This window comes from Homalodisca vitripennis, chromosome 3 (genome assembly GCF_021130785.1).
Source record: "Homalodisca vitripennis isolate AUS2020 chromosome 3, UT_GWSS_2.1, whole genome shotgun sequence".
In the NCBI taxonomy this organism is placed as follows: Eukaryota; Metazoa; Arthropoda; class Insecta; order Hemiptera; family Cicadellidae; genus Homalodisca; species Homalodisca vitripennis.
In genome coordinates, this window is record NC_060209.1 from 155963013 (window position 1) to 155990991 (window position 27979).

The following is a 27979-nucleotide window of genomic DNA, read 5'->3' on the forward strand; positions in this document are numbered from 1 at the left end:
AATGTTTCAGGTGTTATCGATGGCTCCTGAACAGCCAGGACCAGAGGATGAGCCTGGAGTAGCCCTCAGTGCCAATAATTCTCTCGCCATACCTGTCACACTGCTCTTAATACCAAACATATTACTACAATAGAATGTGTAATGTTTCAGGTGTTATCGATGGCTCCTGAACAGCCAGGACCAGAGGACGAGCCTGGAGTAGCCCTCAGTGCCAATAATTCTCTCGCCATACCTGTCACACTGCTCTTAATACCAAACATATTACTACAATAGAATGTGTAATGTTTCAGGTGTTATCGATGGCTCCTGAACAGCCAGGACCAGAGGACGAGCCTGGAGTAGCCCTCAGTGCCAATAATTCTCTCGCCATACCTGTCACACTGCTCTTAATACCAAACACATTACTACAATAGAATGTGTAATGTTTCAGGTGTTATCGATGGCTCCTGAACGGCCAGGACCAGAGGATGAGCCTGGAGTAGCCCTCAGTGCCAATAATTCTCTCGCCATACCTGTCACACTGCTCTCAATACCAAACACATTATTACACATCAAGGTAATGTTCCACACTATTAGTACAGCCTAGAATCCATAGACATATACAAATACAATTAATTCAAATACCATTTAGCTTATCCAGCCAGCAAAAAATGTTTGCAACTAATTGGCCTTCAACCGGAAACCTTCAGATTTCAAGTTATATTTGTTATCTATCATTTGATTTTAAACATTTATTATCCACCACAGCAGTTCAATTAATGTACATTGCTGTGTTCTCCATACCTACTCAATGCTATGAAATGGATTAGGGTTTGAACCAAACTGAAATGGTTTTATTCAACTTGTAACAAAGCTAAATTTAAAAAAAAGTATTTACGGAAAGTAAACAGTAAACATAAATATTGAGAATTAATAAACATATGTTTTAAGACAGAAAAGATAAGATAATACTACATTCACCCATCCTTTATTTAAACATAGTTTCTGAGATATGTAGGGACTCTTCTTACTTTGGAGGAGCGACGGATTGTTGTTGTTGTTTGGCTGTGTTGACTGTAGAGTCGCCATAGGTGAGGGATTGTCATTTTCAAGATGGATTAATGTACTATTATTATGTTCAATAGTGGCTACCTCTTGCTGATTATTATTCAATTCTTGGTTACTTGATCTTGTTTCGGGTGATTTACAATCTTGATTTGTGGATGTAACATCAGAGTCTGAAGATTCTGGTATGATATGTCCCTTATTTTGTAAAATAGCTTTGGTTGGAGCTGCAAGGTAACGGGCAATATAACTGTTTCTCTTTCATCATTGTACTTTGTGCGAGCCAGTCTTCTTCAGAGTAGCAATAGGACTTAATTGCAATAGGTTTTATGTCATCGGACAGATTACTGAATAGTTAAGGTGGCTGGACTTCGGCACTAAGAAGGATGACCCAGTCTAGAAGACACATGACTGGTTAAGGCCATAAATGTTTGGTGCTTTGTTGGATATTTACAAATGTTGTATCTTCTAACAGCAGTCTCAGATATAAAACTACCAGACCTCCCTGTGTTGATTAAGGCTTCGACATGATTTCCATTGATAACCAAGGGGAACTGTTGATTTGGAAAGACATTTTTGAGATGCAGCAAATGTGGATGATGTCACGCAGTTTATTTGTGTCCTTTTGCTTTGAAAGTGTTGTCCTTCTTTACACTTGATTGCTTTGTAGAATTACACACTGTGGCCCAATGTCCTTTTTTCTCACAAATATTACAAATTGAATCCTTAGTGGGACATCTATTTCGTGGGTGCCTAGGTTGACCACAGAAATAACATTCATTCTTCGTAAGACTTGATGGGAAGACGATTCAGATTCATCATCATTGACGCCAACCTTTTCAGTTGTTTGTTGTGTAAGAGAATTGTAGGGTATTGAGTTGTAAGAAAGAGCTTGATTTTAAGCCACTTCCAAAATAACTGCTTGATTATATACTTCATTAAGAGTGACTTTTAAGTTTCCTAACAATCTTTGCCAGATAGTTCGCGAAGTTAATCCCCTGTTTAAAGCATCCTGAATATATTCGTTTTGGTTTTCACCAGCTGTGACTGCTTTAAAATTACATACTTTGCGGGGTTTTTCAGTTTCTGCAGATACTGTTCGATATATTAACCACATTCTTGCCTTCTAGTCGCCAACTGGTGACGAGAGTATATCTCATTAGTTGATTTTATAAAAAGTTTGTCGGGGATAATTATAGCTTCAGGATATGAATCAGCTTCTGATAGTACTTCATGCATGTCAGATTATACAATACCTAATATTCAGATTTCAAATTAGAGCCATCCATGTTCAGATAATCTGAATTAATTAGCCTGCTTATCCTATAAGGGTTGAGGGTAGTAAAGCCTGATCTTCAGGGTAAAAATAATTGTTTTTTTTTTAACAGGAAGGAGATGGGGCATCTGAAGAGCGCTCAGAGAAGAGTGGTGAAGATGATGATTTAACATCTTTAACTTGGCTCCAAGACAAGAATTTGCTCAAAGGTATGTACATTTCTGAATATTTATGAGTTAAAATTTTCTGGTTTGAATTTATTTGAGCTATGATCTATATTGATGTTTAATTGTATAATAGGCTAACTTTTTTTTAAATGATGTGGAATATAAAGTCATTTTACAAAAACCATGACATGTCTGTAGTTTACATTTTACTGCATAGTCTTTTCTGAAGGCAAAGTTCTTGTACCATGTACAGTTATATTCAATCTGAGAAATGTAACTATCATACAATACAAATTAGGCTTCAAATGGTACAAATTATTATATGATTTTAATCTCTTTAGTGACATTATTTTATATACATAAAAAATACTGTGAGATTTAGGGGGAAATTCTGAAAGTTCAGTAATTTTCACAAAATTTTCATTGATTTTCGTAAACAGGCTAGATCTGCGATTACTGTGATACTCATAATGAAGACTGGTAAGGTCATAAAAAAATCAATACATCACTGCCTCACTCTGCTTTCATCCATTATTCTATCCTATAAATAGTAAAAATTTAGTGATGGATTCAAATTGTTTTTAGATTTTGGGCAACAAAAACCTTATCACTGAACGCACTTAACAATTGGTGGGATTTTCAATAGCAGTACACTTTTAACGGGTGACTGTGAGAAAAGTAGGAGGGATATATATATACTGGCTATTACCACAGCTTTAAGTTTGCTGAGTGCAAGAATCTTTTACTCCAAGATGGCGGCTTCCCGTCCACTGCTGAGCTAGTCCCAAACACATGCTACTTTCTGGAGAACCCTTATACAGTATATAATGAATATAGTACAACAGTTATGCTTGAATTTCCCAAAAGATGAAATTTGTCTAATAATCTCTATTTTACCTTAGGAAAGTGGTATTTTTGTTATACAGTTCCTCATCCACCCACATTTGACACAGGTATAAACTTGCGTACAAATGGTACTGGCGTTCAGGAGTCGCCCACCAGTGACTATGTGGATGATAGTGCGAGCGAACGAGACTCGACATGTTCAAGCATTAACTCTGCCAGTCCCACACCTCCCCCCACCACTGTGCCTGCTATCAAGAACAAACATCCACATCATATTCCGTATGATCCACAGGTAACTTACAAATATTCACCCATCAATGTTTTTTTTATTACATTATATAATGTATTGGAGGTATAATAATTGTATCTACGTATTTTCATGATAAACTGCTATAGTAGTTAGTCCAGTAGTAAATTGAACAATTAGTTGTGTAACACAGATATGATTGTAAAGAATCTGAAACCTGCACTATTGCCTCCAAGCGTTCTTCTTGAAATAGTAAATTTGTATGAAACTATATTTATTATACTTAAACACAAATTTTGACTCATTTTTGTGATGGGTTCTTAGTTTATAACCACATCTTAGCACATTAGTTACTATGATGTAATTTTGTTCAAACTAGAGAACAGCCCAACATAATACACCACTTATTTTATTTTCTCTTTACATATCAGTGTCCTAGATATATATGCATCACTTCATATGAGTAAAATAAATCGATATTGGTGTTTGTGATACTTTTATTTTAGAATATTGTTTTTTTTACTATTACAATGTAGCAACCTATAAATAATATCTAGATGGAGTACAGTACAACAATAAGACTAACATGTGATACAGATAAGCCCACTTGCAGACGTACAAAGAGTTATTTGAGAATTTTTTTGTCATTGATCACTTAGACCTTGCAAAACTAACAACCCGCAGAAAAAATATTAAAGACATTTTCTACCTGTTCCAATGTAGCAACCTATAAATAAGGTCTAGATGGATTACAGAATGTGATACAGATAAACCCACTTGTAGAGACATACAAAGAGGTATTTGAGAATTGTGTTGTCATTGATCACTTAGACCTTTGTAAAACTAACAACCCATTGTAAAACCTACCTTTAAAAGACCTTTTTAAGGGCCTTTGTTTTATTGGCTTAACAATTTAATATTTACTCTATTGTAGGTTTAAAAAATATATTACAAATTAATAAAGACCAAAAATAAGTGATACCACAATGCATAATTTTCTTTCCATATTTTTGAGTGCATTGAATTAATAAAACAGACAGCAAAAAATTAACTTTGTTGTTTAAAGTTATTTGAGTAAGTGTTAAAACTGAAGACACATAGCTTACTATATCTGTAAGTGTATAAACATTTTTAATTGACTATTCATAAATTTTCTTATTTGTCCTGAAATGTGAAACATATCAATGAATATAATCTGAAGAAAAATGCAACAATTAAAATGTATGATGTGAGATGAAGTATACAGATTATTATTATAACCACTTCTCACTACAAATAAAAATGTTGAAGTTTAAAACGTAAATGCTAATTTTTAGAGTTGTAACTTATTTTTATTGTCTGAACTTAATCTTAAAACTTTTTCCAGATACATACGACTTCAAAGCCTCCCTACTCTTTTTCGTGCCTAATCTTTATGGCCATTGAAGAAGCTCCTGGTAAAGCTCTTCCGGTTAAGGAAATTTATGGATGGATTCTGGAACACTTTCCTTTCTACAAGAATGCTCCTACTGGCTGGAAGAACAGTGTCAGACACAATCTTTCCTTGAACAAGTGTTTCCGGAAAGTGGATAAGGCTCCGGTAATAATTGACAGTATATCTTATGTAACAAAGTTTATTGCAGAAATTTCTAAGTTTATCATGTCCGTGATTTTGTTTTGAATACTAACTTTAACCAGAGTAATGTTTATTGGTGTAATTTATTTCTTGTATTATTAACTCTGTCTCGTGAACAACAATTTGTTTTTGCCAAATGACTGGCTGTCGTCTATCTGTCCGCAGAATATCTCGAGAAAGAAATGGGCTATAGATTAGAAATTTTGCATGCAATCTCAGCAAAGCCTGTTACGCAACACTTGATCTCTAAAGGATTTATTTTTATTTTTTACCTCTTCTTCAAAGTAAAATAAGCAATAAAATATTTGTTTATAGTCCTATAATTTATTTATTATTCTATAGATAGTATAAAATTGAAGGATATATAGACTTGAGTAATTCTGTTGACAGGCTAAAAGAGTTCAGAGTAATTTCTTACACAAAAATTCTACTATTATGCTTCAGAACTTGGGAAAAGGCTCTCTATGGATGGTAGATCCACTGTATCGTTCTAATCTCTTACAAGCACTGCAGAAAGCTCCATACCATCCTTGCACTTCTCTGGATAAGGCGAACAGGACTCCACCAACTCCCACCAGGCAAGTAAATTAAATGTAATAAATCCTTTACACTCAAGAAATAAGTTTTGACCGACAGTACATCTCAAATAATTTGTTAGTCTAGGCAGTACACAAATCTCCAGTATTTTTTTTTATATAGCAACATAAGGTAAATACTTAAAAGATATAGATCCTGAAGATCCTTGGATAACAGAATATGTTGACTGCTGCAAGAGTTGATCGACTCCTTATCAGTTGTATTTAAAAATGTAAATGTAGACATTTCAATACTAGTTACATATATTGCATGGAAGTATGACACTGTTGTGAGATTTAACAAGTTAATTTACATAGTTTTATAAAGAGAGAGATAACTTGTTGAGGAATATATTAAAGACATTTATTTTCTTTTTCAACTCTTAGAGGAGGTTATGATTAATTACTGCAGTTTTCATTAACATGTGAGGTTCAATTAGTGTCATGAACATCATACATGGACAATACCAATGTTACAATACCAATACATTATACCTAGATAGAACAATGACTCTGTGTTCTGTCTCAATTATATTTGTTTTACTACTGAATTTTGTACTTTTTAATATATATTTTACTTAGTGCTTGTTTATTTAGACTTCTATTAATATCAAATAGACTGGCTTTTATAAATTGTAGTGTTAGAGGATCGCTCGGAAAGTAAGTTGCCAACAAATATGATCGCTGAACAGGTAGGGGTAACGGTACAACCAGAGTCACGCTGTATAGCTATGTTCAGCACGCATCTGGCAGTGTTAAAATGAAGTTCGTTACGCTATTTTAGACGCTCTCAACTAATGTTCAAAATTGTTGTCTTAATCAACTCTCCCAACGACTGTGAAGTACACAGCGTCATCAGATTTCTTTTGGTAAAAAATTCAACCTGTGGAAATTCATTGTGAATGTTGTGTTCTGTGTATGGAGGAGACGTTATGAGCTGTACTGCAGTTAAAAATTGTACCAATTGTTTCGTGAACAACAAATTAATGTTCATTGCAAAAATCGTCCCTCCTCCTCACTGCAGAAACCTTTGTGATTAGTTCACAGGCGGTAACATTTTATTCAGGTACTGAAAAGCTTATACCTAGATAGAATAAGTGCTTTAAATTTTAATGTTAACTGTGTTTAAAAATTGTTCTTTTGTACGTATATAATTAAAAAAGCTGTAAAAGCTACTTGTTATATTTTATGTATTATAGCAATTTACTTTCCGAACAACCCTTTTATTATTTCTGACTTAAATTTCAGCTGGTATAAAATTAGCTGACGTTTTGCCCAACATTGAAAGATTGCTGAATTGGTGGTTGTGAAATATCTTTTGTTACATTTAGTAACAGAGAGTAAAGTATACCAATATGCGTTTTATTTGTTCTCATAGTACAGTATGGTATGGTTAAGCCGACTTACTGAAAAGGGTTTGAATTAATATATAAAGGTATATATTTATATGAAAAATAAAGGATGCATTTATTTAGTTATCTACTCTATCTCATAAGTTCTGATCTTAAATTCGGAATGTCACCTAGTTTTCATTACATGATATGAAAATCGTTTGCAAATTGAATTGTGTTATTATATTGTACATTAACCAGTTGAAATATTTTTACAGATTCAATGCATAGGGAAGCTACTGCAATGAGAAGCAATTTAAATTTTAATATAGATATGGTGGTATGTGCAGCCCAGTACACAAGCCTGCAGTCCCCAAGGTGAATGGCAGTAGCCGCCTACCTGATCCCGAGTTGTTCCCGTACCTGGCCCGCCGCCTGGCCGCAGTGGAAGGCTCGGACCCTCTAGATGATGTGGACGCTGCTGCCGCCATGCTGGAACTCAAACATGGCCCCAACGCTAGAGCAAACATCTCCATGCGCAGAGGTACTCTGTTAACATTCTTTTTGAGCTGAAAACAAATAATTTAAAATCCGTTGATCAGATTAATTAAGAGAAAATATATTGAAATTAATATTGGTCAAAATCAATATCTATCCTACACTTACAATAACTGAAAGAAGTTCAATGATAGTGTAAATAAATGTACAATAGTTTTGGGTTATGGCTGGAACAATGCAAACTGGTTGCTTAACTCAAGATGAAGGGTGTAACTGTAACAGGAAGGGTGTATTAGCATAATAATGATTGGATCAGACTTATTTTTATTTTTTCCAACTTGTCCTATTTTGAAATGTTGTAGATGGAGCTTATATTGGTACTGATAACTTATTTACACTAAAACATTAAACCAATATTTAACACTTTTATTATTTTGTGTTAACACAAACACAAAATAATAAAAGTGTTAAATATTGGTTTAATGTTTTAATGTCAATAAGTTGTCCTATTTTAACTATAATACCTAATGAAGCAAAAAACCGCTAGCCATTCAAACCTAAAACCCTAGTTTTCCAACCTAAAACCCTTTCTAATTTGTTGTGATATCTGCCACAAAAAAATGACCTAAACAAACATTGCTTTTCTACTAAATTGAAGAAACATTAAGGAACAAGGAAGTCAATTATAAAATTTAAGATGTGATTTTATTTATATTTTTTAGCCATAGAGCATAGTTATTATGGTTGTAATTCAATAATTTAACCTCATGTAAATGGAAGTAAGTACAAATTAAATGTTTTATTACTTCATATTTATATTTTATATGTTCATATATTTTATAATTAATATGAATGGAAAGTAATTATAAAAGTAGGCCAGCTCACAATGCTTTTTTTCACCGTTCACTACCAAAAAGATTTTAAAATAAGCAAGGCCCCATGACATCTAAGGGATTAAACGCAGGCACAGAAAATTTGTTTTTAACACACTTACTAGCCTCTCAAACCATGTGAAAAATTCCAAAGTTTACGGATTCCTACACCAGTCTGTCTCAGATCATCCGAGTTATTGAATTATAGCCCACTTGACTGTACGCAACTTTAGCACTTCTTTGCTCACTTATTTAATCTCACTGGACAATTGCATTTAATCAATAAATTAACTATTAGATCTAATGATGATGTAATGTTTATATGTATAGCAGATGAGTACCATCGCAGGCTGGGAGCGCATCTTGTACAAAATACTCGTGGAGCTAAGAGAAAAATAAAAATTGAGGTAAGTGTTAAAAATAGACTCCCCGTAATTCATTTATGAAATTCGTTATTAACTAATATTTTAAACTCAGCAGGGATCACTTCTGGCTGGTTTGTACTTTCCAGATAAACTCACCACTGGGCACAGCAAAAACCGATGTGTCACTTAAATCTGGGCAACCTTATGGATGTCCAGGAGCAGCACATCACTAACCGCAAATTTCTAGATTCTGGGGTTCATGGGCAATCCGATAGGTCTAGTCTAATGTGGGAGATGACTGTTGGAGTTGGTGGGGTTTGTTCCCTAACCTCAGAGGTTCTTGCTAGCCTCAACAAGGGTATGCCACCCCTGCCTACTTTGACTGGAGAGGCTGGTTCAGAGCTGGCCTCCCTTTTTTCTGGGGAGACAGCTGAGATGTAGTGCCCCAATTCTTCCTCATGGATCTCGATAGCAGGCGGCCCCTACTCCCTAACCTTACCCATCCTGAATATCCTGTCACTCCAGAAGCAGCACAAAGGTTCTTACAGGACTAAGTGCAATTTATAAACTTCTTGTCCTAAGAGAACAAAAAAATACTAATATTTTAGGTTAATGATATAATTAATTGTTTTTCTACTATTGACCCTAGTACTGTGGCCATACTAACTTCATAAATGTGTATGCGTATTTCAGACAGTTTGCAGGTCTTCACGTTTAAAATCTTCTCCAAAACAAGCCTGTAATCTTATAATTATTTTTGTAAGGAAATCAAGTAAAACTCTTGGTTCTTAAAAATTAAAATCTAAGTATTTAATCAGAATGATACAAATTAGTAATATTTTACTAAACTACTATAACACTAATTATTATTAAAAACTAATAATATCTAATAATTTTTTATAAATAATATTTTATAATTAATTAAGATTTTTCTAGAATATTAGTTGATTTATATTCAGTATTAGTAATATAAAAATTTGCATCATGTTGCTGAATATATGTGATACATTTAATGAGCTTATTTTAGTGGACATAACCTCCTTCTCCCAGTGAACATGTGTTCTGTATTCTTTTTTTTTATTTATTGGTTTTTACCTATAGTTCCCCAAAGGGAACATCCCTTATACTGAAGTGGATTAAAAGCACTGGAAGTAGAAATTAGGCTTCTTAACTGCTGAACTATATTTTCTTGATTGGGGCAAGGAGATAAACTCAACTGTGGCGATGGATATATTGTTCATTCAAACCAGAAGTGCTTCTACATGAGCAGATCCTGAATACAAGAAATAAGACCTAGTTCAATTTTGTTTAACTCTGATCCTCTTCACCTAAAAAACGTGGAATAACATCTATTTGACACATGTCTTTTTTTGCTTTAAAAACATACTACAGCTCCATTATATTTCATTATAAATAGTGCTTTCACAATTAGACCACAACAGACTTTGGCTTTATTATTCATTCTCACTGGCCTAAAATATTTCATATGTTACCGATATAATCGTAGCTATCCTATGAAATATCGTGCATTGTTGCAGAGCAATTTGATTTTTTAATTGGTACTCAAGTTTTTTTCTCTTTGACTTCTGGGCCATAAAATTTCTTTAAACTTAAAAGTCCAATTATTTTAAAACAGATCAGGAGATTGGAACATCTTATATAGATCATCATTTATTACAGGAGTGTTTGGTATGTCATGTAAAAAGGATATGCCTATGTATGATGTCTCAGTTTTTTAGCAGAAAAATTTTGTGTGAAACCGCGGGTTAGTGCTAGTATACTTTAATTTCTGTATTTTATTTTGTGTAATTAGATATTTTTTACAAATCATGAACTAGAACCAAAATATAGTGCCAATGATTCTTGAACATGTGAATGTGGAAAATTATTAACACTATATACCTAAATTATTTATTTCTCACAAAAAATTATATCAATATTGCTAAAACGTCATGATATGTCCAGGCATCAATGTTGGTTAAAATCGTGCTGTTATTTTCATTCGTAAAATAATTTAGTCAGTCTGGTGGAGGCTGCCTTTCTCGAGATAGGTGAGTTAGTTCACAAATAATATAAATAAGAAACACTTCTTATAACTATTTGTAAGTGGACAGAAAATTATTTCATGTGGTTAAATGTTTTTATAAAAAGCAATTTGTGTCTTTGCTGTGATAAGATTGTTATTCATTTTAACAGCAGTGTGCTCACTGACATTCTTGACTATAACTAACCACTAATGAAGATGTTTTCTGATTTAAGTATCTTAATTCTTTTAATAATCTTTATCTTATTGTTCACAATCCGTTTTAGAATGTAAATACGTGGCGGAGCAGAATAAGGAAGCAGAGATGCGAAGACGTATCAGGTTGGTAATTGGTTCCCCGTAATTGTTTGCAACTGATTGTGAATTGACTGACCAGGCTGGGGATGCAATGCTTATCACTTCGTCACCTAGTGAAGATCACACGTACAGCAGTGCCGAACCTTCTTCCACTACCACTGTCAAGAGTGAACCTGCTTCTCCAGATGAAGCATTTGCAGAAGGTTCTGATTCAGACTCAAGGTACGTTTAAAAACTTGATGAAATGGGGAATTTTAATAATAATGAGCACAATTGGTTATTTTTATGATCAGTATTTGGAATTATAGTAGTGTGTACTTTTTATAGTGTAAAGGCTGAGAGTTGTCAATTTTGCAACTGATAAGCTATTTTAGTAATGCCATTATATTTTGTGACTGATATATTAATATTTTGCCTAACATTTATACCTTAATAGACTCATTACAAAAAATAAGTTATTTTATTTACAGGTATTACAGTTTATAGTCTGTCTAGAAAAAAAGTATAAACTGCCTACTTACAGATAAACCTGCCTGCAGTTGGAGTGTTACAACTATTTTTATATTTTGTAGTCACGGATTGAAGTAATCTGATAAGGTTCTACGTATGTGACAGTATTGTCATTCGCTTACATATAAATAAAAAACAATACATAAACACTTGACATACAATAGATAAATCAAAATTTTGCCATAATGAGTACGGCTAAGTTAAGATTTTTGCAAGGACTGGTTTGTTTGTTCATGTATGTCAAGGTCAAGACTAATGAACTCTCATTGAACTCTTGCTCAAATCGATCACTTTCTTTGTTTGTATTTCCATTACTGAAGTCCTGTTGTAAATCGGATGGTTCCTGACACTGATTCGTTCATTTTAAATGTTGTTCTCATTTGTTCTATTTCCTCTAATCTATTTAGAGCATTTAATATATTGCTTCAAGCTGTAAATATAGGATTAATGCGAGCAATCCCAAAATGATACCATAATAGAGATGTTACAATTATTGCTGAATATGATTTGTCTATAAACATTCCAAAATAAGAATATGATGAAAATTATTGTATATTGCTGGAATCATCTGTGGTTTACTGGTGATTAACACTTTGTACCCTGGGCCCTTAATACATGTTTCGGCGTGGCTCCCTGGGGGTTTTATGATGATTTAAAAAAATTCTGTGTTATTACAGTAACTATGTTATAAACTCATACTATATATCTTTTAAAGATAGAGATACATACTTTTTTTAAATGTATACAAATATAAACTTTATTTTTAAAATAAAATTATTACATAATATTGAATGTTATGTAAAAAATACAAAAAAAGTTTTTGCTACATAGCTTGTTAGTTCAGGTAGTTCGCCTTAGTGTGGTAATTTTTAAATAACAATGGTCTGAATCAAATACAGGATCTCGCACATTTTCGTTTAGGTCTTTCATAAAATCAATATTTGGTCCCAGGCGTGTATCAAAATCATCGTAAATTTCCGACTCGGAGTTAAACAAAAGATCGCGAATTGCATCACTTGATTTCATCTCCCATATTATTTAAACTCGAAAATAATAAGTAAAGAATATAAATGAAAATCAACGGAAAGTCGAGAAGAAAGAACAAAGCGAGTGTAAATACAAAACAAAACACACGGATAACCTCACATTGCTTACATTTGCCTTTACTTCATTCAGTAAGAAAATAAAGTTCTGATTTTTTTCAAACAGTTAAATTCACATTTAGAATACATTATAATAACATTTGCTTCAGTATTTGTCAGCAAGATTTGTAGAAAACTTAGTAAGACATCACTAAGACTCACAACAAAACACAATGTGAAACACTACAAAGTAAACTGACAGTACCGACGATCAGCCGCGACGCCTACGATCAGCTGTCTAGACTCGCTTGTAATACGACGATAAATATACGTATTTCATTACTAAAACGTGACCCAGGGATCTCAAAACTAACAAATACGAACTTAGACAACCAATGAACATAATCAAAATGTTTGAATCCAAAAATAAGATGACTGAGCTGAATAATACAACTAAATAACACGACCCAAGCTATACTCGGGCGACGGTAACAGGCGCTGCCGACGCGGCCCGACCTATACTCGGGCTCAGGGTACAAAGTGTTAAGCAAATTAGTTTAATATTTAGAAACAGGTATCAAGTAAAACTAATTAAATTATGAATGGTTGCAGTTAGCTTTGTCTCTTAACCATTGAAATAATCAATGTTATAAAATAATGTTGTATAAATAAATAAATTTATTTTTAAAGGAATATTGTTAAGCTCGGATTTTTTTCTTGATGGGTAATGAATATGATGGTTTTTGTAAATGTAAAATGGAGATTTAGTTACACAAATAAACTGTCCCAACCACCAGGTTTACATTATTTGTCAACACAGTCTTTTTAGCTAACTGAAATTTCAATAGTGCAGGTCATGAAGTCAAACGTTTTATCATGTTCACAAAAACACAATGTTGTAAATTCAATATTATTTACACATAGCGTAACACTCACTGGAATAGTATGTAATAGATATAGTATGTAATAGACAATCTTATAGATGTCTATCTGGAAACGAAACGAAAGCACAGCTAGCTGACAACTCTTAGCTTGCAAAGCTTCCTGTTTTCTCACACTTGAGACTTTAGTTGGCTAACACAGAGAACGAGTTGTCATGGACTATAGTCGATTTACACAGGCAAAGAAAAAAAAATGCCAAGTTGACAGCAGTCGTCTTTCACGGTGAACCGGTTAGTAAAAATGCAGTATCTTCATTTACTTCACTTTTCCCAAGCTGTAAACAGATACTGCATTTTCCCTAAGAAACATCTGATATTTAGTTTGCAACAACTAACAACAATGTGGTAAGCCTTTTATAAAGGTTACATTTTTATTTCAGGTTATGTGAGATGTGTTTATTGTTACATATGTGAGTAGGAATGTGTAACACCTGGAAAATCAAAACTTAATAACAAATAGCCAATATGGCTTCATAAAGGTAAGTTAACTAAGCTTGTGGAACATATAACTTGATCAGCTAGAGAAATGAAACCATGTCTCGGTTTTGCAAATCAACTGTAACAAGCAAGGCCTTTGGTCGTTCAGGGTACGAACTAATCGTGAATAAACCATCAATGCTGGATATGGAAGACACATAAAAAAGTGAGTAGTGTTATATCCAAGGACGTAACCAGATTGTTAAAGTTCAAGTACCAGAAAAGGGTAGAAGATCCATATATATCTAGATTCAAGCCATTGTTGGTGAGAAGAGGCATACCACAAGGATCAGTTTTGTGCCCCTTTCTATTTGTATTAATTACAAACAACTTCCCAAGTTTCGTTGGCAACAACAACTTAAATACCATCATGTATATGGATGACACTACTCTTGTTCTGGCAAATAAAAGTGCATTATAGCTGCAATTGCAAATTTCATCTTCAACAAATAAAGCTATTCATTTATCCCAGGTACTCTCAAACAGAAACAAGCTAAGTTACTATATAACTGTCAACAGTGATCTTACTTGGATTCTTCACATAATAATCCATGTAAAACACTAAGTTCAGGAATCTTTGTTGTCAGGATTGCAGAACAGGAGGCAGCAAGAACAGCTTATCTTGTGCAGGTTAAGTCTCACATGAGATATGGCATTGCCATATTGGTAGGAATATCCAAATACAATTTGAACAAAATTCTTGTCTTTCGAAAAAAGGCCATTTAAACACTTTCAAATCTAAATCTATTAGTTAGCTGCACAGAAGCCTTCAAGTCTCTAAAGATGGTAACAATTATAGGTTTATATAACATCTTGTCAGTCATAACACATGCAGACCATATGACACACCAAAGGGGTGAGGATGTTCATTCATACAGCACCAGGAGAGCAACAGACTACTTTCTCCTGGATGCAAGGTATACAACACACTGCCACATCTGAGAAGATTCAGTGGGAAGAATCTAAAAAAGGAACTTCAAGATTGGCTTCTAGAGTGACCCATGTTCACAATTGGGGAATTCTACAGGGTGACTTCTGATAAATTATCAATTTTTTCAGAAACAGAACATTTGCAGCTCCATGTGTATTAGACAAAAATGTTTGTATTCACATTCTCTATCAACATTGAAAAAATGTGCACTTTTATCAGAATCACTCTGCATGAAAAATCAAAGTAATTTTGTAAAGTAAGATTAACAAAGACACTTGTTTATACATTCATACAAATCCGGGAGAGCAACAGACTACATTCTACCAGCATGCCACACTATTGATTACAGTAAGAAGCCATGTATACTAGATGCAAGATATACAATATGCGGCCACATCTGAGAAGAATCTAAAAAAGGAACTTCAAGATTGGTTTCTAGAATGACTCTGTTTATAATTAAGGAATTCTATGACCAGTCAAAGTAATTTTGTAAAGCAAGATTCATGAAGACATTTTTTTTATAATAACTGACACTATATAATTCTCCAAAAATTTTTTAATAAAAATATATTCTGATTCTGATTAAAGCCTATATTCTGCTTTAAATTTTTTGCTTTGCTAACCTCTCTCATGGTAAATTTATTTTGAGTTTTCTTAAATTGGCAAGCTCTGTTAAAGAGAATCTATAAGGCACTTTTTCTAAGTATAGTTATATAATTATACTTTGCAAAAATGCATTAAATGCCTTATTTTATTGTAAACACAAAAAAATCTGTATTTAATTTTAGACAGTATAAAAATTAACTCATTAAAAGATAACAGTAACTCTTCCGAGTTAACCTCATTTTTCCCAAGATTTATCTTATCGTACTTACTACATTCTTCTTTGTGAAAGCAGATTTATTGAGTTTAAATCGTTATTTATTGATAATGACCTGTCCTATGTACACCTAAAAATTTTTCCTAGCATTAAATGTTAATAAATAATCTCAATTTATATCTAATAAATGGGTGGATACCACGATTATGGGCTACACCGTGTTTATAAATGTTCAGTCATATTGTTGCGATACACAAACTGGTCAGTCTCATTTTGACTCCTTTTGTTTTGATATATTAATGGCCTTACACAGTTGTACAACTATTCCTTTAGTCAACCAACACAGGTTTGGTTTTACCCAGTACACTATTCATTTACGAGATGTCTTAGATAAGAATTTCTTGCCCCTCCCTAAACATAATAAAGTCTTTGTGAAACTGTTAAATTATATTGTTATTATTACAACATCTGTTCTTATTAATATTAAAATTCTTCATCTTAATTCTCTCTTCTTATTCTTCTTCTTCTTTTATTTCTTTCTTATATATATTTCTTGTGTTCGTGTGTATGTGACAGAACTCCTCCTAAACGACTGGACCGATTTTGATGAAATTTGTTGTGTGTCTTCAGGTAGATTCAAGAATGGTTTAGATTTACAATTCGGTCCAATTTAAATTGTTTATTTAATCAATATTTAATTTATAAACTGTTATTGATTTTGAAATGTTTTACCTTCGATCCGGCAGACTGCGCTACCATACGTAATACAAAGTGAACTGATACTTCACAGCTGTTAATACTTTCAGCTGAAGTTCATCAAAGAGGCAGAAACATTTGTTTACATTTAAAATTTAGAAAATTATCATTGTAACGTGCTTGATCAGTAATGTAATGCAGATTGCATAGAAGAAGTTATTGCCTAATTTCCAATTTAGATTACACCAATGATCAATAAACTATCTAATGCAATGAAAATACTATTAAACGTTGTTATAAAAACCACTTCAAAAAGCCGTAAGTGTCTGCACATAAGGTAATCGAATTTGGTTAGATCGAAGGTATATGAAAAGAGCCAAAAGAAGCCGCTTTATGAAATTGGTTTTCGTTGATACATTTTCTCGATCAGAGCACAAGGCAAACACCACAATAATACTGGAAATATCTAAGATAGAAAATTAATTTTAACAGACCGAATTTGGTTCTTTATAACCTAATTAGTTTATCGAAATTCATCCATATAAATTAATTGTACTGAATAACTTATCAACTACCTAGCAAAAACCACGAAAGATAGAGGTAGGAAATATGGTACCTACCTTCATAATGTGCCCAAGAGGCTCACTAAGGAACGACTATCAATTATGTCAGGAGTATTTAGAATGTGATAAAAAAATACGTTAATATAGTGTACTGTTTTCCAACAGGAAATTGCGATTGAAGCCGCGGGCAACTGCCATTACTTCTATAATATAAAAATTAATTCAAATATAAACTGTTTATACACTCATATCCATTGAATGTAACTATAAATTGATTGAACATTTCAGCTGGAACTTACCTGTGAAGTTGGAAGTAGACTGCACTGATATAGAAGAGCAGCGGAAGATAGCAGAGGGTGCTGATGCACTGCTCAATCTAGCAGGAATAACAACACAACAGACTCCACCACCAACTCCTCTGAAAAAGCAAAATGCTCCATTTCGCCCGAGGCTGCTGCGAAAAACTCCCCCTGCCAAACACCGACGTAACGAGTCCGATATCAGTGGACTCAAGAACCGATGGAAACCAGGTATCATTACAGAGAACAACAATGTAATTGAACAAGATAGGAAACGTGACGAGTACCAACCTCCGACGAAAATAAGAAGGAAATCGTCGTCTGGCTCTGGTAAAAGTTTAGGCAAATTTAAAAGGTAGGAGTAATGTGAGGTCATTCCATTGAGCGTAGTCTTCTTTGTAGCGTGTTTATTTCCAGGTGGTAGAAACGAATTGTGATGGGACTCAAGAAACATATGTTGTTTTTTAGGTATCTAGCTTTAGCAAGCGTATTTTTATTGATTTAACACAGTTGTTTTGTGGATTGTTTTCTTCCAGTCACTAACGAAACCCAGTTAGTAGTACAAAGACGGTAGCTATTCACAATCTAGTTTGTCTGGTCTCAATATTGTTATGACCAATAATAGCAAGTGAGCTTCCGCCTAACTTATATTTAATAAAAGCTATGCTTAGTAATAGTTTGTGTGACAATGAAGGTTAGATCATTTAAAATGGAGTATGTTATTTCACAAATTTTTAATTTAATTTATGAATTTTTTAAATTTTTAGTGGGTGATGAATGCTTACATTTCAATTTGTTTTTAAAACTATTAACAGAAGAAATTACATGAAGCTGTGTTCAGCATTTAAACTTGAATTAAAAATAAAATTAATAAATGTGAATATACTTATGTTGGTAACATTCTAGATACTGGTAAGGGAGATTGTATTTTCTGAAAGTCTTCTACAGCAAAATTGTCTCTCTCTCTCTCTCTCTCTCTCTCTTTTTTTTTACGAAGAAGTTCTTAAAAATGTATTTATTTAGCATAAATACTTATGCTTTAATAGTAAAATATTTACTATTAAGCATAAGTATTTTTTCCTATTTTATACATTTTTGCGTACATGTTAAGTTGCAAATGTTTTCATCTGACAGTGTAATCATCATAACCTTAAGGTCTCAATTTTTGTTGTTACTTTCTTAATAATTTTTATATTTAAAGAACTTGAAATTATAAATATATAAAGAAACAAATTTATTTATAAAGGGTGCCCTAAGAACACGTAATATGGTAACATTGTATTTGGAATTCCTAAAATAAGTAACTGTTTACATATTTTGATACAAAATTTATTTTTACGGTTGAGATATTGAAATGGAATAATACAAAATTAAAATATAACTACAGATTAACAAAAGTAGAATTGTAATTCTAGTACATTGAAGTACAAATATATTTTTTTCAATGTCATATCAAGCATTTAAAACAAAATGTGATTTACTTGTTTTATTATTTTTAATACTTACATGGAATTGTTTTAGTAAAATATTTAATTCCGTTAATTTTGTGTGATAACAGTTTTTTTTAAATATTGTAGTACTTTGTAAGATTGTTTTTATTCCCTATAAAGCAAAACATATTGAAGTAGAAATATTACTGTATTAGTGTATCACCCTTGTTTTATTTCTTGTAATGTAAAAAAATAAATGAATAAAAAATTGTTTGTGCACGTTATATATAATAAACATTATTTAAGCAGGTTTTTATTTAACGAAAGCACACAGCATATATTGAGAATTATGTACCAAATTGAAACAATACTTTTTAATGTTTTAGTACATTAAAATTTAAAACATGTAACTGACTAGATAAAACAGCCAGCTTACTAACAGAACAAGAATAAACAGACAAGCGAGCTAACATCTTCTGCTTTATCAATGAGCTAATTCAATACATTGTGTACGTTCTATTCATTAATTGTGACTTTGATATAACACTCCAACGAACGTCTCAGAATTAGCAGAATCCATAAAAATGCCAATATTATATCATTTAGCTGAAGAATTTAATCATGTATAAGTGCAAGATTTGTGTTTATGCATAATTTTATGGTTAAAAAACTGTGGGATCTGCCCTCGAAAATTTTTACACATTAAAAACTATACCAGGTAAAGTTGTATATAACCATAATATTAATGAATCTGATGTCTAATTCAGATGGGTAGAAGTAAAGAGGTAGGAATAGTAAGCGTTCATCACCCAGATTTTTGTTGTGTAAAACTAAGTAGGAATGATCAGCAATTTCTGTGTCTTAACTACACAAGTGTGATGCCAAACATAAGTGTGCTGTGTATTTTTCTATCACAAGTCTATAGCAATAACTCATTCTGTCTATGTACACAAGCTTTGTACACAGAGTTATTTTCAGATTTGGTAATAACCAAAATCAAAAAGGCAGTGTTTGATGTGCTTTTCTAATCAAAACACTTTCAATATTGTAATTCATTACGTTATCCATACAACAATAAATTTTGTAATCATTTTTACATGACATTTGTCTTTATTTTACAGAACATCTCTATGAGTATGTATTTGATTGTACGTTATATTAATACATTTTTGAAATGTAAATTCTTAAATGACAATAATTGAGATTTGAAAGATACTTTATTTTATTCACATGTTAAAATGTGACCTCACGTTTTTGAATTTTAAGATGGAAAACAAATAAGTGATTTTAGAACTTTAATTTCCATATTGGTTCCATTACTACACTTTGTTGGTACATTTTACGATGGTCTGAGATGAGCTGCAAACACCTTCTTTAAATTTGATTAGTTAAATGAGCTTGGACCAATTAATGAGTGTTTTGTCAGACAATTGTAATGCTGGTACGATTTGCCAGTACAGTGTAAAACTATGCAAGACCTGTAGTCTAGCTGTCTTAACTATATATGCAATTTTCTATAGGTAATTTAACCATCTGTGTTGGAAAGCATATTTTTATATTTATGTAATATTATGGAATACATATTTTGGTAGTCTTATTGTCAAGGCTTGTCTGGCATTTGTATGATCTGTTGTAGACAACATATACTTGTTGTATCGTCATTATTATTTGACTTTTAACATGTTATGTTTGTGAAACTTATTTTCAATGATACCACGTGTTAATAGTAATATGTAAAGGATAATACATAAGTCAACAAGAGATTTCAAGAGTTCTTACATGGTGTTGAAGATAGTTTTCAATTGTAAAAAGTTATCTGCATTTTGGTTTTAAGGTTATGTATAGTTTTGTCCTGTGACACCAATAGAAACATGTAAATGGTGAGTGCCTCACCGGTCAGCAATAATGAACCAGTTTCCTGATAACTGTATAATACTCTGAGAAAGTTGTTCTAATTGTCTCTCTAGGTTAGTTTTATTTTAGTTAGTATTTTACAAAGGTGATTGTATTCAACTATTTGTAGGTTTATTTTTATTTTGACCATTAGTTTCTATATCTATTGCATTGTAGTATTGAATTTACAGGATACAACATGCACATTAATTACAGGTAAAATAATTGTTTAACATAGTTATATTTTATAAAGCACAGACATGATTTTATGGACTGATGTATGACAGCTGAATGAATGTTTCACACCAGGCTAAATGAATATTTTTATTATATCAGCATTATTTTGTAAAAATACCACTTTTGTTATAGATGAAATGTTATGCAGTGCCTGAAAAGTATAATTTTTTTAACTAACAATCTGAATTGACATTAATATCTTACTAAAATAGACCCTACTTAATTAATAAATCAAAATCATACTCTCTCATGCTCCCTTGTGTTCTTTTTCAATTTTAAAAACACAATTTTCTTTACGGTGAATGGACTATAAAGCTCTACTCTGGAATTAATTGTTTATTACATTTAAGTTTGAACAAAGATACAGATGTTTCTTATTTTCTCTCTCTTTCTACAACTGCCTCCTTACTCCACTAATCTGTGTTCCAGAACATCAGTACTGGCTGATCAGTGTTCAGTATTTCTCGGTTTTGTTACTTAAAATGTAATACAGTGAAATGAGGTAAAAATTATTATTTTTTTAATGATACATTATTGTACAAATTGCATTATCAGACTATAATTTGTAAAAAATAGAACTATATCAACAAATAAAATATTAACGTATCAACAGAATATAAATAATCATACTTTATTAGAGTAAAAACCATTTAAATTGTAAGTGCAAAACATTTTTTAATATTTATTTGACTTTTATACCCATATTAATGATTTAAAAGCAGCTCTAATTCATAGTTATAACAACAGAATGAACGCTGTTTGCACCATTTGTGTGAGGAGCTACAGTCCAAGTCATTCATGAATACTACAATGCAGTAGAATATAATTACATTGTTTGAACCTGATTGTGCCAAACTGTTGAAATGAATGTTGATTAATGAGATACCATGAGTTATTACATTATGTGTAAGTTATTCAATGATTCAGAGTTTATTGTATAAATTGTTGTTATACTTAAACAATGTTTACTACTAGTAGTCTCCCAATTTTGTTTCAGTGTCAGTTGGGCCACAATACAAAACGATAGTATCAATGGGAACATACATTATGTGGGAGCAACAATGATAAACATTACATTTTTAGTAATTAATTAGTTACATAGTGCAGCAAATGGTTAAAAATTAAACTAGGCATTTTTTATCTATATAAATACAAATTACAAAAATGCTTGAATTTTGTATAAGTATTTTTTTAACCTTTAGGATGAATTATGGTTGCTATTGAGTTTTGTGCACTAAATGTGTTAATTCTCCAAAAGTCCAGTCAAAAAGCCAAAGTGCCTAGCCTGTTACATTTAAGTATTTAAATAATATTTTAACCCTTTCCACTTATAATCTTCTGTCATTGTATAAAGTACATCCTAGAACTCCTTCCAAACAACCTCCCCTCTAAAATCATCTCGGCTCTGAAATTCCTTGATAAAGGAAGATTTTTACTCGTCTTTATCAACTTTAATAGAATTGAATATTAGTTCTTGACTGAAAATCGTAATTTCCAATTAATGCAATTACACAATTTTTGTCTGATCTTAATTCGCTAATAACTGTGCATATTTAATTAAAACAGTGAAAACTCACTTTGGAGTGGGTATAACTGAACTTAAATTAGATAAAAGAACACCCTTTTCTGATAATACAAAAACTAAAGCATATCTGTTAAATTAACACTGGTTAAGATTATGTTAACAAGGTTAGTATGATACTTAGTTTGTATGATGATCAATCTCCAGTCCCATTGTAAAGTTATCTTCACCAGACATCAGTTTATAAACAGTAAAGGCAGGCTTTGGCTTTTGTTAATCGTAATAAAACATCAAAAACACACCAACGTTAATTTAATATTAGCGTGTACTGGAATCTATGTATTAAGTTGTCAAACATTTTCCAAGCTATAGGCTAGAAAAGATTTGTGATCAGTTTGATTTTTCAAACTGCTTTTTATTGTTTTTATTTATGTATACATTGTTCAAACTAAACCAGATTTAATTTTTACACCCCTTTAACATTTTGTACCTGTTTTGAATGCTCTTTGTACTTTTTTTGATTAACCCCTTTCAAATATAATAACAATATTATGGTTACCTTACATTTTGTATGCTTCCCATGTGTTCAGATTTTGTATTGCCAAACATGATGAAACAAATTTGGCAACAAATTTCCCAACTGACCACAAACATCAAATTAAAATTAAGCGTCATATAGAAACATACTTGCAACACAAGATAAAATACTCTTACCTTTTTTTCACCATTTGGTATTTATTTTTTAAATGTGTATTATTTTAAAAGAGTTATCTGGTTTTTTTAAGAATTTTCTAAACAGATATTGCAAAATGTTTTGTTAATTGAGTTAAGTGAAAATATATAGGTGGGCAAATTTGCTGAAAACAGCAGTTGTTGTAAAAATATCTTGCCCCGATGTGGAAATAGCCTTAACTATCAAACTGTAGCCTAATCAAAACTGAAAAAGGTAGAAGTAGTTACAATGTTTTGATTACATTATGTAATAAATTTTAGTGTTTTGTAGATAGATAATTAGAGAATCTTGACAATCTTTTCTTAGGAGTTTGATATGAAATGTATACCATTGACTGGTCCGTACTCCGTTCTTGTAGTTCTATTCTTACCTAAGTTCCAAATTTCCTGTGGGACTCGCCCTGTCTTCCTGCCCAGATGCCAAAACCCTTCTTGTACAAATGTACATTATATATTGTAAATATTGTTGAAACTGTTTAATTTGTAAATCTTATACAATAATTACGTCTTTTAAAAAGACTTACAATAATGTTTGAACTTTTGTTTGGATGAATAACTGTGGTGGAAGTTATTGATTTTTCTGCGCTATTTACACAACTTGTTATTAGGGTCGTTAATATTAGAGCATATTTATTATATTTTAATTAATAATTGTGTACAGTAAAATTTTCATTTTTGTTAGCATTTTCTTATTTGAATACTCTTTAAAGTTCATTGAATCTTTAAAACAATTTTAAAATTCTCAATTGTTTTTAACTTAGGTTAATTCTTTCTTTGTGGTTGTTTATTTAGATAATTATTTATTAAAATACTTTGATGTATATTTTGTTACAGTTATTTCTAAGCCCACTGTATATTTGCTTGATAATATAACCTCCCATTTTAACGATGGTTTTAAAACGGAAAATAGTTTTAGTTAGTTGGTTGTTAAATGTAGTAGATCTTAAGTAATTAACTTATTTAAATATTTTTGTTTGAGTACTTAATACAACAATGCAACACGTTAAATTAGTAGAGATTGATAAGAGAAAATGAAAAATAATGTATCATTGAAATATCACCAGTAGCTTTTGACAGTCTTTTTGTTGTGAGCTAATACGCTTTCTGCTGTGTTGTGTTATGTTTAGCATTTACAAATTCTCATTTTATGTCTTGCATCAACCTTCATATTTTTTATATAATTAGTCCATAATTGCGCACATTGTTCAACGGAAATATTAACATGTAAAACACAAAATATAATTAAAGTTAATTTTCATGTTAAAGAGGCACTTGTACTTGTGCCATCTTGATTTTGTCCCATAAAAATCAATTTTATTCTATAAACTATTTTAATACATTAATTTTGATCATATAATCTTATGAGGTATGTTGTTTAAAGTATGATTTGACTAAAATGTCTGGTTCATTTAAAAAAAGGCTTGTACTAAAGCATTTTTGTAACTTGTAAGTTACGTCAGAATGTTTTCAAAATTTAGGCATTTATATATATTTTTTTTTTTTTCGGTAAATGTATTAGACAAACTAAAAGGCATTTAGATCCTTATAAATTATACATTCAGTACAAGGCGTATATTGCAAATAACACTATGATCAAAATAAAGGGAATAAAAAAATCTATAATTTAACATTGGTAGTTATGAAACAAAACTCGGGTAAAGCAGTATAACTGTTTCAAAATTATCCACATACATGTCAATGTAGGCCTATTGTACATAAAAATTTTACCAATGCCAAAATAGTGCAAGTAATTTAGTCCAGTAGTAACAGCCTGAGGTTTGGACTAGAGATAATCAATGTTCAACAGAATCATTACTGGAATTGTACTTTCCTGGGTGAACAAAGCTGAGTACTAGACAATTGTTGTAGGAATAGTTTTTCTCCTATGTAAAGCTCTCAAATCTGCTGTTGTCCAGATGTCTATGGCTGGGGAATAATAATAACCCTGGGGTGGATTTCAGTTAAGATATCAAAGTTATTTGGCTTCTTTGAAACCTCAGTAGTGCTTTAGAATGCTTTCTTCTTTCCCGTCTTATAAATGAATAGTAAAACTAGAACAATTCAGATCACTTGATTGAAGAGCTACACCACACTACAGGTTTTTGTCAAGCCATTTTATGCAATGATGGGCTAGGCGTTGCTCTTACAGTTTTCACTGTCCTCGGTTTGATACTGGACAGGTTGTAATGCTTGTGTAAATCATCGTTACATCGACCTTACATTCTGATTCCTAGTATGCATTAACAATATGGGTGACCTCTGTTTCACTTCAATCCTGAATAGGATTTATTTTGTTCAGACTCGAGTTAACAAGAGGAAGGTGATGATATGTTCAGTACCAGGCTGGTTGTCATTTGTCAGAGACTGCCTCTCACATGATCCAGGTAGTTGCCGCAAATTGTATGCAACATGGTAGCTGCAACCTGTATCTGATGCTTATTGGATTGTGGGATAATGTTTTAATACTGATAAAAACGCTGTGTTTACTATGGTCTGTAAAATTGATAAGGACTTACCGTCTCATGTAAATTTTTCAAGCATCATTAGCAAGTGTGGAGTCCCTGTTGTAACAAAAGGAAATATTATCATCTTAGGCATCGAATTCTTGGTAGGTTTCCACTTAGCTTAGTGGAATCATCATGTCGGTTCTGCCTTGAAGCTGTATGAACTTCACTTGATGAACCAGAATAGTTATCCTCCATATCTCTCAATTGTGGGGGACAGGTGATTAGAAGACAATGTTGTGAGTACTAGTGCTATTTCTTTGCTTTACTTTTCTACTTACATACATTTTGTATGCCACTATGTTCATGTGGCTAGGAATTTTTAAACAGAAAAAGAACGAGAGCCACCAGGAAGGAAAGTCAAAGCAGGAGGATAAAAGCTCGAGAAGACTGCATTCTCCCAGTCAAGCAATTTTTGGGATCTTGTCACACATCTTTTCAAAAGAACGAGACCCACCAGGAAGGAAAGTCAAAGTAGGAGAATAAAAGCTCGAGAAGACTGCATTCTCCCAGTCAAGCAATTTTTGGGATCTTGTCACACATTTAGCTAAATCAATTTTCATAAAACATCAAGTTTACTAATATAGATTCCCCCTTAAAAGTCTGCTGATCGCCGAGGATAAAAATTAGGAGAAAAGTAACTGGTATGGTTGTAGGATTGGATAAGTAAACAATTTTGTCTTGGAATTATAATTCCAAAATCCATAACTTTTATACTGTAGTCCTCATGCAGCAGAACTTAAGCTGTACCTGCTGAGCTTTACATAGGTGAAAACTATGCTGTTCATAAATTTTGAATGCCTGAATTTTATTTCATTAGTGAGAGATACATAATCAAAACTAATATTGAATTAACAATGTAATTGAATGTCAGTGGACTTTAACTTTATATACACGTATTGGAAGCAGATTGGGATTTCAGTTAAAACCAGTGGTTAGACTTTAAAATGTGTAACAAATCCATAATTGGAGATTCATATGTTTATTTAAAATATAGGACTATTCAAATTATAATATGAAGTGTGTTCATTTGTGCTGTTCATATGTTGGTTCACTTTTTCCTGCATTCGGATCTATGTGAATTTCTTTAAGTAACTTGCTACTAATTTGTTGAAAAACATTAATTTAAAGTCGTTATCCTTTATAATCCATTAGCTTTGTTTTATAAACATAAAACCATGAAATTGTGGTTTAAGAATATATTGACAGCATTACTTCAAAATCAAATGTTTTAAGACTATTAGGTCACTAAATAGATTTTTTGTCAAAATCTGTTTATTTTACCCTGATAATAAAAGTTGACTTTCAACATTAAAATATATATTCATATAAAAGTTCTAGACTTACCTAAACAGTTGTATTTGTGCACACTTTTATGTAGGTAGCTATAAAAAGGACTTTGTGTTTAAGGGAATGTTTATAAAAATGTGCACAGTTAGCGATTTTTTAAATTCCTACTTTAAAATAATGTCTATTTTTTATATAAATTCATCAGAGTAAAACACAAGTGTTATTTTTTTGTTTTATTTAACACATTCTTCAATATGAATGTTTGTGGTTAATATTTAAACGTGCTTCTTAATTATTTATATTGCTATGAAAATTTCACTTAAATTATCGCAACTGTATTAGTATAGGCTAAATTGACACTTATGAACATTACTTTTTATAGGCTGAGTATCAGGATAAAATAAAATAAAATCCATTTCGTGGCCAAAGCTCTTAAAAGATAAATTCTAGTTGTTTATAAGATTCTAAATTCTATCTATTGTCAATTGCTGTTTCTTAAATACCATATAAAGCAAACTATTCTTCTATAAACCTATTGTCTTCCAAATAATAACATTTAAAATGCCCCAAAACAGTTGGCATCTTTATTCCAATTGCCCATAGAAGGTAGATTAGATTTATCTTTTTACTGTACAATGCCAAGCTTGGCACTTAGTATTCTAAATATGTGTTCACATCATGTAAATAGTTAAATTTTTGATTTGGGCTTCTGTAAGTCTCTGGACAGTAGCTATTCTGTTATGTCCAGAGAGATAGTGATGAAATTATTAAATAAAGCAATAATTATTATGTAACTATCGTAATATTTATAAGACTTGTTTGTTTCTCTTAGTATATATATAAATATATAATGAAATATAAATATTACATTTAGA

At 31.8% G+C, this 27979-nt stretch overlaps 1 protein-coding gene across 3 annotated transcripts; it reads left to right on the top strand.

Annotated features, from left to right (window-relative positions):
* On the top strand, window positions 1-27979 carry LOC124357687 (forkhead box protein N3-like). 3 transcript variants are annotated; one of them, XM_046809677.1, is made up of 9 exons: window positions 1-556; window positions 2433-2529; window positions 3441-3625; window positions 4947-5159; window positions 5586-5773; window positions 7452-7645; window positions 8805-8878; window positions 11257-11399; window positions 17486-27979. In XM_046809677.1, the coding sequence occupies exons 1-9, from the start codon at window positions 422-424 to the stop codon at window positions 17853-17855; spliced, it is 1599 nt and encodes a 532-aa protein (XP_046665633.1). In that variant the 5' UTR covers window positions 1-421; the 3' UTR covers window positions 17856-27979. The 3 variants fall into 3 exon arrangements, with proteins under 3 accessions (XP_046665633.1, XP_046665632.1, XP_046665634.1); XM_046809676.1 differs by having other exon boundaries at window positions 3-556; window positions 8802-8878; XM_046809678.1 differs by having other exon boundaries at window positions 29-556; window positions 5640-5773; window positions 8802-8878.

Bases quoted from the DNA above. Each gene is read 5' to 3' on its own strand.
- LOC124357687 (XM_046809676.1), top strand. From the start codon at position 422: ATGTTTCAGGTGTTATCGATGGCTCCTGAACGGCCAGGACCAGAGGAT. The intron at 5,774-7,451 runs GCAAGTAAATTA...TGGTATGTGCAG, and splicing joins ACTCCACCAACTCCCACCAG to CCCAGTACACAAGCCTGCAG. The intron at 8,879-11,256 runs GTAAGTGTTAAA...TTGACTGACCAG, and splicing joins AGAGAAAAATAAAAATTGAG to GCTGGGGATGCAATGCTTAT.